Source organism: Chiloscyllium punctatum, chromosome 1 (genome assembly GCF_047496795.1).
Source record: "Chiloscyllium punctatum isolate Juve2018m chromosome 1, sChiPun1.3, whole genome shotgun sequence".
NCBI classification, from domain to species: Eukaryota; Metazoa; Chordata; class Chondrichthyes; order Orectolobiformes; family Hemiscylliidae; genus Chiloscyllium; species Chiloscyllium punctatum.
Genome location: NC_092739.1, coordinates 73989961 through 74010257, shown reverse-complemented (window position 1 = coordinate 74010257; position 20297 = coordinate 73989961). Strand labels below are relative to the sequence as shown.

Here is a 20297-nt window from a genome sequence, read left to right as displayed (position 1 = left end):
AACAGTTATGAAGTCTGGACAAATACTTGCATTTTATGAAGCCATTAGAAAGCAAACATTCCAAGAAACTTCACAAGTGTGAGGAGAGTTTTGGAGGAGCATGGGGAAATGGCAGTGAAATGACAAAAATAGATTTTAAGTCAGCTTTTGAAAGGTTAGAGGATTCTAGCAAGGCAGAGAATTTCATAATGCCAGCTTTTAACACCAGTGACAGACCCTAACATGGAGAACAAAGATTTGAGAACAGGTAGAGCAGTGAAGCAGCAAAACAGTGAAGAAATATTATTGGCAAGCATAAAGATTTTCAAGTCAAAATATTAAGAAATAGGAAACCAATAAAGGTGTGGAAAGAGAATAGTGTCAGTGAAAACATTGTCAAAACATCGATTGCAGCATTGTCACATGAATTGATACTTGTACACGATACAGTTCAGGATGCCACAATTAATATTTGAAAAGCTGAGATTCAAAGTGACATGGGCATGAATGTCAAATTTAGTGTATTGAAAGTGAAGAAAGATGGTAAATGGTAATAATTTATGGGTGACAGTAGGTGACGTTAAGTTTGAAGTCCAGTCAAGTAAGACATCAAAATTATGCAACATTCTATTTTGATCCAATTCTGAAAGTCTTCATTTTCAAATTTTCAAATCTTTCTTAGTTAGTTGGGAAACACACAGCACTTACATATACCCTTTAAACTTGTTTAGATCATTGTTCGGACTTTCACATTCTATTCTGCTGGTGAACTGCTCAGGATCAGCTTCAGACCCCTGTATAAAAAGCAATTATGTAAGGACAAGTTAATTCATTTTATTTACATAATTCTCAAATGTCATCGTTAGGACATTAGAACACCTCTGCTCTTGCTATGACTTTCTACCTAGGCATCAAGAAATAGTCAGAGAAACATATATAGGAATTACAGTAGAAGTTTCTTCTTAAATAATGGATGGCTTGTGGGTATGTATGAACAGGAGTTAAAGTTACTGATTTTTCAATATTCAAGCAAGTAAGCTGTCAAGAGGACAGAGAGTCTGCAGAAAGTTATAGATAGAAAAAACAAATGGACAAAAATTTGGCAGGTGGAATATCACATGGGAAAATATAAGGCTGCCCACTTTGACAGGTAGAACATTTACTATTCAAATGAAGACAGACTTCAGAACTCAGAGATACAGAGTGAACGAAGTGGTTGGTTTGCAAATTTAGCAAGTGTTTAGGAAGTTAAATGGAATGTTGGTGTTTATTACAAGGAAAATAGAATACAAGAATTGGGAAATTTTACTGCCGATGTACAGGGCCTTGTTAAGACCACATCTGGGGCATGGTCTCCTAATTAAGAACTGACAAAGCTGAATTAGAGGCAGTTCACTTAAGGTTTCACTTGTTTAGGTTGTGAGTACTTACCTTATGAAGAAAGCCTTTCACATTGAAATTGAGAAAATGGGATTCTGAAGGGACGATAATGTCGAGTCTGAAAGGATGTTTCCTCTTGTATAAGATACTAAAACTGGGAGTCACAATTTAAAAATATGAGGCCTAGCTATTTAAGATGGAGATGAAGATAACTCTTTTCTCTCAAAATATTGTTAGTCAGTGGAATTCTCTGTCCCAGAAACCAGAGAACACTCTAGTTGCATTTACTAACATGAATTTAGTAACACTGAGATATATAGATCTTTAACAGACAAGAGAGTCTACTGGAAAGTGGAGCCGAGACCACAACCAGAGCAGTACTGATGTTATGGAATGGCAAAGCAAGCTCGAAGAGCTAAATTGGCCTATTCCAAAGCCTGATGATGCAATGCTGCTCTTTACAGCATACATTCACAATGTCCATAGTCAAAAGAAGGAAGATGACTGGAAGTTAAAAATTGTAACGATATGGTCAGTTGTAGATACCTTAGCAAAGTTGTGCAAAAGGGAAGTTGCAAAATAAATAGTGGAGGCAAGAGAGCAAATGTTGAAAGATATGGTATACCAAAGGATACTGGCAAGTTGAGAGGCAAGTAATAATATGGGAAATGACAACCAAAAAATGGTAGGGAGGGACAGAGAGAGAGAAAGAAAGAAAAATCTAGGAACACACCAATGAAGACTGGGTATCCCAAAAATGACAAAAAAAACTAAAGGCTCTAAATTTGAATGCATGCAGCTTTCATAACAAAGCAAACAAACTGATAGTGCACATTAAGGAACATAAATATGATCTGATATCCATTATAAAGATGTGGCTGCAGCATCTCAATAATTACACTCTGAATATTCAGGACATCAGTATATAAAATCAGTTTGGGTGAAGATGAGGAATAGTAGGGGAAAAAGTTACTATCTGCCCATATATACTCGCGTAATCGTCAAATTTTTTGACTATTTTTAAAACGTTAAATTTATGGGATACTACTTTTGAGTGGCTGAAATTCATGGCTGTCAAAGTTCATAAAATATCATTAGCAGAAGCTCAACTGACCTCCAAACAAATAGAGAAAAAAGACCAGCAAATTACAGTAATTCTTGACCGGCACACTGACTCATAAATGTTAACCTGTTATCTGTGGGGAACTCTGGTCGATCTTTACATGAGATACATGGATACTTCCAGACCTTTTTGGCCAAAATTAGGAGGTCGACTTGTACATGAGATCGACTATTACTTGAATATATAAGGTAGTCAGAATGGTCCACGAGTCCCCACACAGTAAATGCAATGTTCTACAATGTTTCCAAAGAAATATGGGTGCTTCTGATAAAAGGTATGGCGATAAACAGAATTACTTTTAATCATTTAAACTGGGAAAATCAAACTGGTAGGAGAAGGCTGGACAAAAAGTTCATAGAATACTTTTGAGTTAGTTTCTCAGAGCTTCACATCCTGGAAGCGACCAAACAGTAGGTTATATTAATTTGGTATTGTATAATGTGACAGAATTAATGAATGAACTCAGGGTAAAGACATCCCTAGGCAGCAGCAAATATCAACATCCAGTTTGAGAGGTAGAAGATTGAACCAAACATTAGAATTTTAAAATAAGGAAAACTGTGTGGGCATGAAGGCTGCTGGAGCTGAAGTAAATAGGCGTACTAAGTTAGCGGATAGATTGTTAGTGACTCAATGGTGGATACTTGAGGGAATGTTTAAGAATAATTGGAATAAGTAGATTCTTACTGCCTGGGCAGGAGGATCTGAGCTACTAGATTGGATCTTCTGGAGTAGTTTCCCTAGTTCCCCAAAGGTTCAGAAGTGACCTGACAGAGCTGTATAAGATTGCGGGGCATAAAGAATCGATACGGAGGCACACGCAGAAACAGTTCTGGCAGCATCTATGGCAGGAGAAATGGAATTGACATTTTGAGTCCGATTAAGTTGAAAGGATTTTGAAGAAGTGTTTAATCTGACTTGAAATGTTAACATTTTCTTTCTTGACAGATGATGCCAGATTTGATGAGTTTCTCCAGCATTTGTGTGTTTTTCATATTTCTAGCATGAGCAATATTTTGCTTTTATGTCGATAAGAAGGCACTTCATAGAATTGTAGATTTTAAATTGTGGAAATAGGTCTTTCAGCCCAATAAGTCCGCACCGATCCTCTGAAGAGCATCCCATCCAGACGCAGCTCTCCACACCCTATCCCCATAACCCCACATTTACTGTAGCTAATCCACCTATCCTGCACATTTTTGGACACTACAGGGCAATTTAGCATGGCCATTCATCCTGACTGGCACATCTATACACTGTGAATAATCAAGGTCTTTTTCCCACGGTATTGGAGTCCAAAACTAGAGAGCATAGATTTAAGGTGAGAGGGAAAGATTTAAAAGGTACCTGAGGGGCACCTTTTCACGTCGAGGATCACGCGTGTATAGAACAAGCTGCTAGAGGATGTGGTGGAGACAGGTATAACATTTAAAAGGGGTCTGAGTGGGTACATGATTCGGAAGGGTTAAAATGGATATGGGCCAAATGCTAGCAAATGGGACTAGATCAGTTTAGGATATCTGGTTGATGTGGACTAAATTTACCCAAAGGTCTGTTTCCATACTGTATAACTCAATAATTTTATGTTAACCAATTTATTGGAGTCCTTTGAAGGTGTAACATACATTGTGGACAATAGGAAGCCTGAAGTCATATTGCACTTGGAATTCCAGAAGGCATATGATAAGGCATCACATAAAAGGCTATGCCAGAAAATAAAAACTTATAACAGATTAGCATGGACAAAGGCTGGTTAGCTAGCTGAAAATGAAGTGTACACATAAATGGGACTACATTTGAATAGCAGCAAATGATGACTGAGTACTACACAAATCTCTGCTAGGCCCTCAACTTGTATAATATAGATCAAATAGTTATCAGGGGATTGAATGGTGGTGGCTAAATTTGCGGGAGACAAGATGATGAATAGGAAACCTTGCTGTGAAGGCAACAGGAGGAGGTTGTAGACATGTAAGGACGAATTGAGTGGGTGTGCAAACACATGGTTGAAGGAGTATAAATTTTGAAAATTGAAGTTGATAACTTTTCCAGGAAAATAAAAAATAGCAGAGCATTGCTTAAATCAGGAATGGCTATAAAATGCTGAGGTGCAGTGGAATTTAGGTGCTTCTATGCATGTGTTACAAAGACATAGTATGCAGGTACAGCATATAATCAGGAACGCCAGTGGGATGCTATCATTTATTACAAAAGGAGTTGACATAAAAATAGAAATGTTATACTTCAGTTAGAAAAGCCATACTGTTGACACCATGACTTGAATACTATGGCCTTGATCTCCTTACTTAAGATAGTATATATATATGGATTGGAGACATGTTTTAGATGAAGCTTAAAAGATTGATCGCTGGAATGAGTAACTTGTCTTTTGAGGATAGGTTGGATAATTTGGGCATGTTTCTATTGGAGTTTAGAAGCTAAGGGGTAACCTGACTGATGTTTAGGATCAAGAATGGTTTTGACGAGACACATTTGGAAAGCAGGTTCCCGCTTGTAGTGATGTCAGAAACAGGGAAAGCGGTTTTGTAATTAGGGGTGCCTTTTTGCACTAAAATGTGAATCCTTTTTCTTTGAGGGTTTTGCAGCTTTTGAATTCTGTGCTTCAAAAGTCTGAGGAAGCAGTGTCATTAAATACTTTTAAGACAAAAATATATATGTTCATATACATTGGAGGAAAAGTGTGATCTGTGCCTTCTGTGGATGCAATTCTCTTCTGGAAAGGAGAATTATGGACTTAATCCTTATAACTAGTCCTGCAATTAATAAGGTGATATTTTTAAAATCTTGATTGGTTAAGGGTAACTTACCTACTTCAGGTCTTTAGTGACTTAATTCATAATCATGTGCTTTTTCCCAAGACTAAGTATTTACTGGTAAGCAAAACTATTTGGTTATTGTGATTAAAGAGTACAGAATTAGCAGTGTATGTAGTAGGAATTACCAAAAAAGCTGTAGTTTGTTTATTGCTGACCTTTACCACCAAAAGACATATCTCACCAGCTTTGTGAATCCCTTAACAACCTGTCTTTGCTTCAGGTTGGTTTCTCCATCCAAATTGGATGTTTCAATGTGGCAGATCCCATCAACATCAGTGGAATACAGCAACACCATATCTGCAGGGATAATTTCGTTGCAAGATAATCGGATGAAATCCCCTACGTGAACTTCCTTCCACCATTTCACAAGGTACTTTTTTTTGTGTCTAGAATGAAATAACATCAACACCTCATCAACAAAGGAGGTCTGCAAAGATCTGAATTACAATTACAAATTTCACTTAAGGTATGCTACATGTGTCAGTATGAGTCATGTTTTAACAACACTAGAAAGCGATACATAAGAGTCATAGAAACATACAGCATGGAAACAGAACCTTCGGTCCAACCAGTCCAAGCCGAACATGATCCTAAACTAAACTAGTCCCACCTGCCTGCTCCTGATCCATATTCCACCAAACCTTTCCCATTCATGTACTAATCCCAATGTCTTTTAAATAATGCAATCGTACCCACATCCCCACTTCCTCAGGAAATTCATTCAACACACTATTCACTTTCCGTGTTAAAAAAAAATGCACCTCATGTCTTTTTTAAAATCACTCACCTCTCACCTTAAAAATGTGCCCCCTAGTCTTGAAATCCCCCATCCTATGGAAAAGACAACTCTCATCAACTCTATCTATACCCCTCATTATTTCAAAAACTTCTATCAGATCACCTCTCAACCTCCTACACTTCAGCAAAAGAGGTCCTAGCATATTCCGCCATTCTTTATAACTCAAACCTTCCATAGCAGGGAACATCCTGGTAAATCTTTTCTGAACCCTCTCCAGCTTAATAGTATCTTTCCTATAACAGGGTGATCAGAACTGGACACAGCATTCAGAACAGGCCTCACCAATGTCCTATACAACCTCAACATGAATTCCCAACTCCTATACTCAAAGGACTAAGCAATAAAGGCAAGCGTGCCATATGTCGTCTTAATCATTCCTTCGCGTAAACTTCGCAGAATTATGTACCTGCACCCCTAGGGACACAGGTTCTACAGCATACCACTTCAAACAAAAAAGTGAATCACTCTTCAGAGAGAAAAAATTGGCAATGAGTGATCATTCTTCTTTGCAGAAGAGTTTTAGAAGAATGGTTTCAGAGATGAGAAACTTCAGGTATGTGAATAGACTGGAGAGGTTGGTATTCATCTCCATGAACTGAATAAGGCTAAGAGGAGATCTGATAAAAGCTTTCCAAAAGGAGATTGGATTGGGTAGATGAGGAGAACTTGTTCCTGCAGGTGAAAGATCATAAACAAGACAGCACGTATTTAAAGTGATTTGTAAAAGAAGCAAACATGAGAAAAAAAAGTGTTGGGGCTTTCAAAAGAAAATTGGAAATTGAAAATCAAAACATTTGGAGGACAGGGAGAAAGCAGAAGAGTAGGATTTGTGGCAGTTCAGGTCTGGAATGTACTATTTGCAAGTACAGAGGATGTACGTTCAGTTCAAGCATTCAAGAGAGCAGTGGATGACTAATTAAAACAGAAACAATGTGCAAGGTTATAGGGAAAAGGCAGAACAATGGCACAGAGTCATGATGTTTATTTACAGAATAGCTGACGTGATGAGTTCAAATAGCCTCCTTTCTGTGATAGAATAGTGAGGGCACTGGAGACAATAATAAGGCCCGTAGTGCCTGTGTGAATTGTTTGAAGTGCAACTCAGCAAATCCCACTCATCTGTATAGTCTTAGAATTATCAATTTCCAATTTTCTTTTGAATGCCACAAATGAATGTGTCCACTACACTCTTGGGCAGTGTACTCCAAATCCCAACGACGTGATAAGGGTTTTCCTCACGTCCCTGTTGATTCTTTTGCCTTGCACTTTACAATAGTGTCCTCTAGTTCTTGATCTATAAGCCAATGGGAACAGTTCCTCTTTATCTACTGTTTGTAGCTTTCATGATTTTGAACATTTTTATCAAATCCCCCCCTTCAAGTATTTTGTCTCCAGGGAGGACTGGCCTAGATTTGCTTTGCTGAAGTCGCTTCATCATTAGAATCATTTTTATAAATACTTTCCCAATCTTTCTAACACTCCCTGATATGATCCCAGCTGTAACCTTGGATAAGTTAGACCTCCAGATGAAACCTGATTTGATAGATCATAAATTTTATTTTATAATTTGATTACTATGGTTTCAGGTCACAGAACATATTCACACTAGGTCGCCAAAGTTCTTTTAACGAAAGAACATAACTTCCTTGTTTTTCTTTTGTGTAAACAAGTTATATAAGGAAATTCAGAAATATCTGTGCAGAAAAGTACCGAAAAGTAAGGTTGCATTTGATTTTTCCCAGTAATGCTCTTCACAATAACTCAATCCCAATGAAGTAAACATCCAATCTCAACTTGACAACTTCTTACCCAACCTTCCAGTGCTGACAGCCTTGCCTTCATGACAATTATGATTATCTGAACTGCCATGAACTAAACTGCTCTTCTGCTGGTATGAAACTATCCTTCTCAATAGAAATGTGGTTGTGGCCCCGGGCAGTCCTCCCTGATGTCATAAATATTCAACTTTGTAAACATTTCAACAAATAACTTCCCAGGCGGTTTATCGGGTCATTTAGCATTTAGTGGCCTTCACAGAATGGGAAACTGAATTCTATTTTCCTTCCATTTTCAAATTGAAATTCCCAAATAATAACAACATAACACAAACGCACATCACACTTTATATCCTTCCAAAAGTATGATACCCAGAACTAGGCATAAAACTCCAGTTTAGATCAGAGTAATGTTCTGTGAATATTCATCCTACCTTGGTGTATAGAACTAAACTGAATCCTAAACTTAAAAAAGAAGCAGAGAATTTTACCGGAGTAAAGGAAGACAATTTTTCCATGTTTCTAGTCAATTAAAAGTAGAGATCAAAAGAAATAGGTTGCTGACAAAGATTGGCAGGGTTGTGATGAAGCTGTAAATATTATTTTAAAACTACAAAAAGTTGCCAATCTGCTCATTTACTTGGTGATCATAAAGATTCTGGTCTTCATTTCTGATATCTATAAAATGTCCATATCTTTGCATTTTTGCTACACATCTCTTTCACAACAAATTGTAAATCTTCTCCATTGCATAGTGCACTATGTTTACAGCCAAGATATCTATTAGTGATACCAACTACAAGAAATAGATTTAAAGATGGTAAGGCAAGGCATCCCACAGGTTGCAGCTACATTTCACCCATAAAATATAAATGCATTTCTTCAAGGGATTACATACGAAAAGATTCATGAAAGATTTAATTATATACACAAAATGGTACAATAAACAATTTGCTATCAAACCCAGAACAGCAACCTTGACTATAAACCACCTGAAGAAACAGTGCTTCGAAAGCTAGTGGACAACCACCTGATGAAGCAGCAGCGCTTTAAAAGCCACTGCCTCCAAATAAACCTGTTGGACAATAACCTGGTGTTGTGCGCTTTTTAACTTTGTCCACCCCAGTCCAATACTGGCACCTCCAAATCTTGAAAATACAAGAATGCAAATGATGAGCACTGAAAACAGAGTTACTTCTTGTGAACTATATTTTGTCATAAATAATCCTTCCCTTGTGCTGCATATTATGTCATAACACTTTTTACTTTGTATGCATTCTCCACAGTTGTATCATTTACATGTGTTACAAAGACCTGATTCAATTCCAGGTTGTCATTTCTAAAGTTGCATTTGAACACTGTGTCCATACAGCGTCCTTGAGTTACCATGATTCAAGTCACACTGCTGTGATCAGTAATAGTAGACTCCGACTTTTGCCAGACATTTACTCAGGCAGTTCATGACAGACCTCAAGACATCCTCAAAGGTTTCGTGTTGGTTCACCAAATACGATGTGCACAAAAAAAAACTAAAATGTTATGTGATACAAAGGAGCTGCTTGCAAGACAGTGCTGGGCAGGACATAGTTCAAAGACAGTGAGATTTGAAAACATATTTTTATAAAACATTTACCAAATTGTAATGTTTAAGCACAGATACAAGAAGTGAGAGACAGATGTTGGAGTACAAGTATTTTAAGGTGTCTAGATAGTTTAAAAAAGAATTTGGTTTCTGTCTGTTGAAATACCATCAACCTGAAACATCGACTTTGTTTCTTTCTTCACAGACACTGCCTCACTTGCTGAGTATTTTCAGCACCTTCTGTATTTATTCTAGGGAAAACGTGAGTTTGGCTGGAGCTGAAGGATTTAAATTTTGAGCATCATATTTTAGGAAGGCCTTGGAGGCTTTGCAGAGCGTACAGAACAGAATTATTGAACAGTTTCAGAGATGGATCATAGTTACGCAAATAAACTGAAAAATTATGTTTCTTCCTTATAGGAGAGAAGGGGAGGAGATTGGTGGAGGATCGCAAAGGTTTTAGATTGAATAAATGAAGAGAAATTGATCCTAATGTATGCAGGATCAATAATCAAGAGGACATATAATTATGATGATTGGCAAGATGTGAAAAATCATATAGAAGCAATGAGTGGATAGTATGTGAAATTTATCACTTTAAAGAATGGATTAAAATTCAATGTTAAAAATCACACAGGTGGTTGTGGAGTATAAGACCGCAAGACACAGAATTTATAGCAAATGTTTACAGTGTGATGCAACAGAAATCATATATTGAAAAAGACCTGGATTGTTTGTGAAGTCTCTCCTCTCTTAGAATGACCATGTTGGTTTCAGTTCTTTCATATGTAAATCCCAGAACTTTTTTAAAGTTACATTCTGAAGTGAACTTTAACAATAGGTGCCATGTCGGTTCCGATAATGCATTGAAGGTGTGATGCTGTCTGTGCCCCAGTGTTCGGACTGATTCTATTTCTAAAAAAGGGATTTACAGAATCTTACATGGAATCATGCAATTTTTGAGCAAAATACAATGTCATTCCACAAGTACAAAGCCACCCCACAAACATATGCATGTGCACGTAGGGATGTGTGAGTGCGTGTGTGTGAGTGTGAGTGTAAAGGGCTATAAGTCAGTGAGAGGGTGCTTGGGTGGGTGAATGTGTGGGGGGTGTATGTGTGAGCCTATGAGAGAGAGCTTGTGTATGAGAGAGGGTCTGTGCGAGTGTTCAAATTCAATAGAATTTTTAAAATGGGAATCAGATAAATATTTGAAGGATAAAACCTGTAGGAAAATAGTGAATGAGTAGAGGAGAGGGGCTAACTGGATGGGGTGGGGGGGGGGGGGGGAATTGGGACAGAAGGGCTACTGGAATTTGGGGTTGGTATGTGAAAAAAAAACAGCAAGAGATTTGATAGGAGGGGGACAAGCTGCAAAGGGAGAACAGGTTTAAACATGTCAATGAAGGAATACTCAGCTAACTTGAAAGCACATTTATAGATTGTGGTCAACCAAATTTTAACAGCATCAGGCAGAGAGGGAATGATTAACCATCAGGCAGTCAAAAAGGAAGAGATAGGTAAGGTTGTACAGGGTCCCCAGTGTGTATTCAACTTTCCAACTGGTATTCATTTCTGAACAAAAAAAAACAAAGAACTGTGGATGCTGGAAATCAGAAACAAAAGCAAAAATTGCTGGAAAAACTCTACAGGTCTGGCAGCATTTGTGGAGAGAAAGCAGAGTTACAGTTTTGGGTCCAGCGACCTCTTCAGACCTGAATACTGATGAGGGTTATGGTTCATTTAGGGAGCAATGCCACAGCTAAATCCATGGAACCATGGGTGGCTCAGCTACACGGGAGGGGGGGATACTAGGAAGATTGAAGAGCAAAATGATAGCTGACTTGATTGTTAAGAGAACAGATAGCTATTTCTGCCACAGACATGAATCTAGGATGGTGTGTTGGTACCTTGCTCCAGTACCAAGTGATGTTGATGAGCAACTAAGGAGCACTCTGCAGAAAAAGGGCAGCAGCAGTTGTGGTCTACATTAAAACTAACAACATACGCAGAAAAAAAGGGATCTTGTTCTGCAGTCAATTTAAGAAGCTAAGTTGCAATCTCAAGATTATTTACAGTGTCAAATGCAAGTATAGAAACAGGGCCATATGATAAATATATGGAAAGGTAGAGGTGTAGGAAGGTAGATGTGTACAAAGGTCTTTAGGTACTTGGGATATCAGGACCAGCACTGGTGAAAATGGGTCCTATGCAGGCTGAACAGTTTCTACCTGAATAAATTTGACTGAGCTCCTTGTCGGGCAGTTTGTTAATGCTCTTGGGAACTGGCAGGGGTTTGGGAAGCAAGAGATGATATCAGATGGATATACCAAAATGTACAAAATACTGGAAGAGATAGATGACACTAGAGTAGAGATTAGTAGGTTACTAGCTGAGTAAGGGACAAAATAATAAAATCTAAATCAGGATCACCATGCATATGTATGTGAATACAGTGCATCATAAATAAGATTGGTGAGTTTTAGGCACAGATTGCTATTAAATATATGTTGTCGCTATAACAGACACCTGACTAAAGGAAGGACAGGATTAGGAATTAAACACTCCTGCATATAATATGATCAAGAAAGATAAAACAAAAAAGGGAAAACAAAACAGGGGTGCTTGTATTGATTAAGGGAAAATTTGGAAGCGAGAGGAAGAGGATGTCCCAGAGAATTTGGCGAAAGCTAAGGAACAAAACAAATGCAATTATATTGCTTAGTGTAATCTAGAGACCACAATTAGTGGGGAAGGACATAGAGAATCAAATTTGCAAGGAAATTACAGAAAGTTTCAAAACTGAGAGAGTAGTTTATAGTGATGGACTTTATCTGAATACAGATCGTGATAGTAGTAGTGGAAACCAAGCCAGCGAGATGTTACTAGAGTGTGTTCAGAGCATTTTCTACAGTAGTGTCTTTCTAGTCAAATGGGAAAGGAAGCACTGCTAAGGCCTGATTCCTGGGAATACATGGGCCAAGTGTTAGCAGGAGAACACTCAGGGGATAGAAATTAATTCACCAAATTTTATGCTGCAAGTCTCAACAGATTCCATATTTGACAAGTCATGTATAACTTAATGAATTTAAGTTCAAGCTACTTGACAATAACAACACTTGGTTAGATTGCACGTATATATTTTTTGGGAAGAATGCCATATGAGTCATGGGCTGAAAGAAATGAAATTACCAGAGTATTGGTCCTCGGGCAGGATACAAAATATCTGAAATGCTACACCAGTTGACCATTGCCAAGGTCTGTAAATGTAATAAACACAAACAGAAATAGACAGGAATGGATTTTTGAGCAAGGAGGTTTAGATGAGATGTGAGGAAAATGTTTTTCACTCAGTGTATTGGGAATCTATAACTCTTTGCCTGTCAGGGTGGTAGAGAAAATGAGGCAACTGGTGAAATCCACATTGATCCTGTGTGGTTGAAGTGTCTGTTTCAGAGAACATCTCTGGGACACCTGCACCAAATAACCCCACTGCCATGTAGCTAACACTTTCACTCCCTTTCCCAATCCACCATGGTCATGCAGGTCCTGGGCCTCCTCCATTGCCAAACCCTAATTCCAGACACCTGGAGGAAGAACACCTCATCTCCCATCTTGGGACACTTCAACCACAGGGTATCAATGTGGATTTCACCAGTTTCTTCATTTTCCCTCCCCCCCTTACCCCAGTCCCAACTTCCCAACTTCGCACCGCCCTCTTGAACTGTCCTACCTGTCCATCTTCCTTCCCACCTATCTGTTCCACTCTCCTCTACAACATATCACTTTCACCCCCACCTTCATCTACCTATCACATTCCCAACTACCTTCTCCCCAGGCCCACCCCTCTCCCATTTATCTCTCAGCCCCCTTGGCCCACAAGCCTCATTCCTGATGAAAGACTTATGCCCGAAATATCGACTCTCCTGTTCCTTGGAAGCTGCCCGACTGTGGGGTATTCCAGCACCACACTCTTCAACTCTGATCTCCAGCATCTGCAGTCCTCACTTTCTCCAACTCTCTTTATAGTCTATATGTGAACATATGAAATAGAAGCAGGAGTATGCCAATCAGCCCCTCTATCCTGCTTTGCCATTAAATAAGATCCTGGATGATGTGATCATGATCTCAACTCCTCTACTCTCCACATCCCCACTAAGATTTCTTCTACTTAGTTAAAAGATTCTGCTTTTCAAAATATTATGTTATACTGAGGAAACAAATTATGTTTTCTTTACCTTTTCCCTTCCAAGTCAGAAATTTAAACTTTGGAATTGGATATGTCATCAACTAGTGTTAAACATTTCTAACAGACAACAAAATGAGGTGGGGACAATTCACTGGTTTCAAGTCTTGACATTCCTCAAAGGGATCATTATCATGAAAAAGATCTTCAACTCCTTTTTCTTCACAATTTGGTCAGCTTAATTTTCTAAGTACATAGAACACCAACATGTATTTAGTACAAGCATTTCTCCCCTTACACAGGCTCTTTAAAACATATTTACTTCTTATTTTAAGCTACGGAAAAGCACACTCGTGCTTGTAGTATTACTTGAACAAAAGCTATTGAGCAAAACATATCTCGGGAAAGAATCAGAGCAACTGATTTGAAAGTACTAAGGAAACTGGTACGCACAAAGTGAGTGAACTATTTTCAGCACATGGAATCAGTCCTAGGCAAAAATAGCAAGCCAAAATCCAGGCTCTTTAGAAATATTGAAATCGATTAGAAACTTTAATTAATGCATTTGAAGTCACAAAAGTTAATTAAATGGATAAATTTCATGTTGCGAAATATGCAATTTATTAATATTTAATTCATAATCTTGACACTTCAACAGAAGCATGCACACATTTTATACATAAAATTCAGAGTAACTCCCATGAGCCTGTTCCATCATTCAATAAAATCATGGCTGATCTGATAATTCCAAATTTCCATCCACTACTGATAATATCAATATATTCATTTTATTCATTCATGGATTTGGATGTCACTGGCTGGGCCATTTACTGATCATTCCCAATTGCTTTTACTGAGCGGCTTGCTCATCCACTTAGACTGTTAAACGTTAGCGACATTGCTGTGGGTCTGGAACATACCTTCTATACCCACTCTGTCAAGATTGCTCTGGATCTTATATGTTTCAAACAAGTCATCTGTCACTATTCTATATTCCAATGGTCAAGAGCCTGCCAAGCCTTCCTTCAAAGGTAACTCTCATTCCAGGTTTTAGTTTTGTACATCTTCTCTGAACAGTTTCCTATGTTTTTACATCCTTCCTTAAATAAAGAAATTAATACTGTGCAGAGAAGTCCAGATGTGATCTACCAATGCCCTGCCACACTCAATTACGATGTTTCTATTTGTATATTCAATTTCCCTTGCAATAAAGAATATCAATCAATTAGGTGCAGAAAATAATTAGGAAAGCTATGTTGTAGTAGCCGATGATTAAAGTTGACAAGATGGCCACCTGGGGCTTTTTACCTGATTCAAGATGGCCAAAAGGGATTGGCAGCTACGTATAGCAGTTACTCATAGGCAGACTTGTGGTTTCCATACAGAATTACAGGATAAGATAATGAAAGGTCCCGTCGGGGTTATAAAAGGGTCCTGGTAAGAAGAAACATTAGGGAATTTACTTGGGTTTCTATAAACAGACTGTTCTACACATATACGCATTTTAGAAAGGCCTAGTTTAGCCACAGTCCCATGTTTGTTACTTAGTTTTTAAAAAGCAGAAGAAAAAGTCTACAGTATTCTGAACTTTTTAGGTGGTTGTAAATTAGAAATGCAAACAACAAATTAGTGTGAAAGGGTTAGTTGAATTCCTTGAGCAATTGTTTGCAGGTAGTAAAAGTGGCCTATTGCATTATTAGGGAAGGTAAAGCAATAAATGGCGTAAACATGGCCTCTAAAAGACCACTAGCACAAGAGAGGGCAAAGGAAGGTTGTAAAAAAGAGATCTCAGGACTGGGGAGAGATATACAATTGAAGCTGAAGCGTAGATGTAGATAATTTGAACAAATTCTTAAATGCAGACATTGAGGGAAGAATGACAGAGACAAATTACAAAGTACAGAGTGAAGATGTGGTTATGCTCCCTAGTTACTTGCGAAATCTAAACAACTTTCATTTGATGACTTGGTAAAGTCGTCAAGTGTTCGTATTTCACCCTAATCAGTGGAATTTGAATAGATACTTCCTCAAGAAAATCAGTGATGGAAAGTGTTTAAGAATAGAAACAGTAAAAGATTCATTTAAGAACTAAACTCTGGTTTAAAACTCACTTACAACTTGAGAGTAGCGGGGGTTGTAACTGCAACTGCAAGTCAGGCGGACTGTTTGTTTGATTCCCCAGGGTTAAGTCAAAGAGAAGCTGCCTCCAATTCATTAGCTTTGTTAAAGAACTATAACTACATAACTTCATATTGGAAAAGAGATTACAAATTCCATAATAATTGGTAAAAACTAATATCTTTTCTAATCTTCTGTATAATGTTAGTAGGGAATATAAATTGCCTTATTGAATTTGGAAGAGTTCTTAGTGATAAACAAGTATTTAGATTATTGACAATTAATCTGATACAGCTAGCAAATGTCTGGGAAAGAGTATTACTGTCAGATGAATTGGAAGGTCCTAAAGACTGATGATGGCGGTATGTAGTAAATATCACAGGGTTATGGGAGGACCCAGAGTTGTCCATCATTGATTGTGTGTTTACAGGATTAGATGAATAGAATAGGGCGATGTGGCTAACAGCATTAATGTTGCATATAATTATTGTAACGCGCAAGGTATAAAAATGTTGTATTCAGTTGAGGAACCCAGACTGTTACTGACCTCTTCTCCGATCTGAGCTATAATTACGATAACAACTGTGTCCCACGTGAAAGGCAGATTCAGAATGGTTTTACACCTCTTGCATGTTATGGTAAAAGAGCTTTGAGTAAAGGTCCAGAGTCAAAAAAAGGCTATAAATTTCACTTCCAATGTCCACCCCAGCCTCATCCCTGTACCGAGGAGTTCAAACTGAAACATTAACTCTGATTTCTCTCTAAAGATACTACCAGGCCTACTGAGCTTTTCCAGCAATTTCGGTTTCTGTTTCTGAATAACAGCATCCGCAGTTCTTTCAGTTTTTATTCACCTGGTCCATCTCCGAATCCTCTCTTCCTCGACATTTTTGTTTCCATTTCTGTAGATAGGCTGACCACTAATATTCATTATAAACCCACAGACTCCCACAGTTATCTTGACTACAACAAAGAGTGTTCGAGGCGGGAGTGGGGGGGGGCAGGGTCACTTGACTCGAAACATTAACTCTGACTTCTCTCCACAGACATTGCCAAACCTGCTGAGCTTTTCCAACAGTTTCTGAACAACATCACTTGTACTACTGAACACAGAAATCAAGACTCCTTGTTCATATTTCTCCTTACAATGACCTGTATACTAATATTTTGCAAATCATGGGCTAGGACACCCAGATCCTTCTACGTTTTAAAACTCTGCAAAATTTTACCCTTGAGATAACATTTAATCTTGAATCCTCCTGACAAAATGGACAATTTCACATTTTTCCACACTATCCTCTAGAGCTTTGCCCAAGGGTAATTTGCAAAGATCAGAGGATGATTTAGTCATATTATAAAATAAACTAATGATGTGGTCTGCTTGACAATGTAAAAAGAACCAACACTACTCAATCTACAGGAGCAATAAATAATGTAAGTGCATACAAGTAGCTAAAGTTAGCTTTGAGTGCAGTTTCTATGGGATTTTGAGTGACAAGACGCTGTCATCCAAACATCGAATAAGTTGTGTGCACCTTCTACACAGCACTTGAGATCTGTGAGAACTGGACAAGCAACTGGGTTTCTCCTTATCCACATCAGTTTGAAGAATTGTTAATAAACAGTTCAGTTTGAATTAGGAAGTAAGAATTAGAACAGTGAATTCAATGTCCTATAAGATACAGAGAATGAAATAAAGAAAGAGTGAATTGAGATATTACAGTCAGAAAGGAATACTGAATTGTGAGATAACAAAACCAGAAAAAAAGAATTAATCATTGCTTTCAAAGCTCCAACAATATGTAAAAGCTGATTGAGACAACAAAATTCATTTTTGTGGCAGAAATGTTTGTCAATAATTAAGAATTATTAAGAGGGTATTTAAGATTGAAATGGCTAAGCTAAAAATTGTTTTTGGAGAGCTTTTTCTATACTTATGAGTTAAGCACATGAATTTTACACCATTGAATATATTTAAATTGCAAGTCAGGTTACAAGATTCTGTATTCTCACACCTTAGGTGTTGCAAATTCAGCTACAACTTCCATATTTTCATGGTCACCAGAGGTTGGGTCCAATTTGAATAGGTATCAGTGGAAGTTGATAATCATTGGGAAACTTATAGTTTAACCAGCAAAATCAGTGAAAGGTCTGCCTATTCCATGGCCAAGATTTTCACATCTCCAGATAGAACAAGACCAAACATATCTGGGAAACTGCACTGGGAACATTCAAAAATATCAATGCACCGACTACATAGTAATTGTTTAGGAAGTTGAAACTTCCCATGAAATCTGCCTGGCATCTATATTCTTCTGAAAAAGTCTCCAATTTGGAGTTTGAGGAGGAAATAAAGTGTTTGGACTCATGTATCTGAATACAGGACCACCTCAGTTACCTAAATATCAATTATCCGAATTTCAGATTATCAGAGCAAGATCTCAAGGTCCCGTAAAAACGTTAGAACAAACAGTCTTACCGCAAATTCAACCCAAACTCTGGGTCAGATACGTGGATGACACCTTTGTAATAATTAAAAACACAGAAATAGAGAGCACACACCAGATCATCAACGCCACACTCACAGGAATCCGATTCACTAGAGAAGAAGAAAAGGACAACCAACTCCCATTCCTAGACGTGATGGTACAGAGAACACCGAACGGAGAATTCACCACAAAGGTTTACAGGAAAGCCACACACACAGACCAAGTCCTAAACTATGAAAGCAACCACCCCAACACACATAAACGAAGTTGCATCAGGACACTATTCAAAAGGGCCACAACACACTGCAGCACACCAGAACTACAAAAAGAGGAAGAGGAACACCTATACAAGGTATTCGCCAAAAACGGATACCCTCGCAATTTCATCAACAGATGCCTAAGGGAGAGACAACGGAACGAGGACATGCCGCAACCCAAAGGACTAGCCACACTACCATACATCAGGAGCATTTCTGAACTGACAGTCAGACTACTGCGACCACTAGGACTCATAACAGCACACAAACCAACAGCCACGCTCAGACAACAATTCACCAGAACGAAGGACCCGATACCCAACATGAGCAAAACTAATGTAGTGTACAAAATCCCATGCAAGGACTGCACAAAACACTACATAGGACAAACAGGAAGACAGCTAACAATCCATATACATGAACACCAACTAGCCACGAAATGACACGACCAGCTATCCTTAGTAGCCACACACACAGACGACAAGCAACATGAATTCGACTGGGACAACATTACCATTATAGGGCAAGCCAAACAGAGAACAGCCAGGGAATTCCTAGAGGCATGGCACTCATCCACAGACTCTATCAACAAGCACATCGACCTGGACCCAATATACCGGCCACTACAGCGGACAGCTCGAACTGACAACCGGAAGCGGCAGAGACAGGCCACTATAAATGCTGGAGGGAACAGCACAGAAGCACTGAGGATGTCACCTAGACAGGGGACGAAACGTTTGCAAGACAAATTCCCAGCTCGGCGAACAGAACCACAACAATGAGCACCCGAGCTACAAATCTTCTCCCAAACTTTGAATAAGTGATCAGGTCCTGGGGATTTATCTAACTTTTTGCATTTTAAGACCTCCAGTATCTCGTCTTCTGTAATATGAACTCTTTCAAGTAATCATTATTTACTTTTACTTCCTAAGAACCCTAACTTCGAAGTCCTTCTCCACAGCAAATACAGACTCCAAATATTCATTTAGTATCTCACCCATCTCCTGTAGTTCCACATATAGTTGGCCAAGATGATCTTTAAGAGGCCCTATTCTCTCCCTAGTTACTCTTTTGCTCTTAATGTACTTACAGAATCTTTTTGGATTCTCCACTGTGTCTTTGTCCCTCCGAACTTTGCAGTTTCTTATAGGCCCACTACCTTCCAAGATAATCTGCACTTCAAGTTCTGGCTTCACATGCGACCATAATTTTAATTGCTTCACCATTGGCAGCTGGGGCTTTTAATTGTCTTGTTCAGAGATTTCCTTCATTCCCTCCCTCCTTTCTTACCTTTCATTTTTCTCTTAACAGTCTCCTTCAAATCTACCTAGTTTATAAAGCTTTTGGTCATTTCTCCCATTTTATCAATTATTTCTGGTAGAATGGCCAAATATATTTCACAACACTTTTGTGAAATGTCTTGAGATGTTCTAAAAGTTTATGACTGTTGCTGTTTTCTCTCTGTATTTATACCATCAATGCCTAAAAACTGATCAAACCTTCAGGATCATACTTCGTCTCATCTGCCTTCTCAAGCAAATGTAAAAGATTTTGAAGGACAGGGACCATATCCCATGTCGCACCCAGTATTTATTTCACAGTCAACATCACAAAAATATATTATCCAGTCATTACATTTTTATTTGTTTCCGAGAGCTTGTTGTGTATAACTTAGTTATTGTATTTCTGGACACTGCTATAGGAACCTCACTTCAAACAGTACTTTATGGTTTGGAAAGCACTTTATGAAGAACTATACTCATGAAAGGTAA

The 20297-nt window shown here is 38.3% G+C and overlaps 1 protein-coding gene across 5 annotated transcripts in view; it reads right to left on the bottom strand.

Moving 5' to 3' along the window:
* atp10d (ATPase phospholipid transporting 10D) overlaps positions 1–20297 on the bottom strand; it is a 218547-nt gene that overhangs the window by 90734 nt on the left and 107516 nt on the right. For all 5 annotated transcript variants that reach the window (XM_072568569.1, XM_072568561.1, XM_072568552.1 and 2 more), the window contains 2 exons: positions 5501–5705; positions 688–773 (listed from right to left, as the gene is read on the bottom strand). In XM_072568569.1, the coding sequence (XP_072424670.1) occupies positions 688–773; positions 5501–5705 (291 nt within the window). The remainder of the gene's footprint in view (positions 1–687; positions 774–5500; positions 5706–20297) is intronic.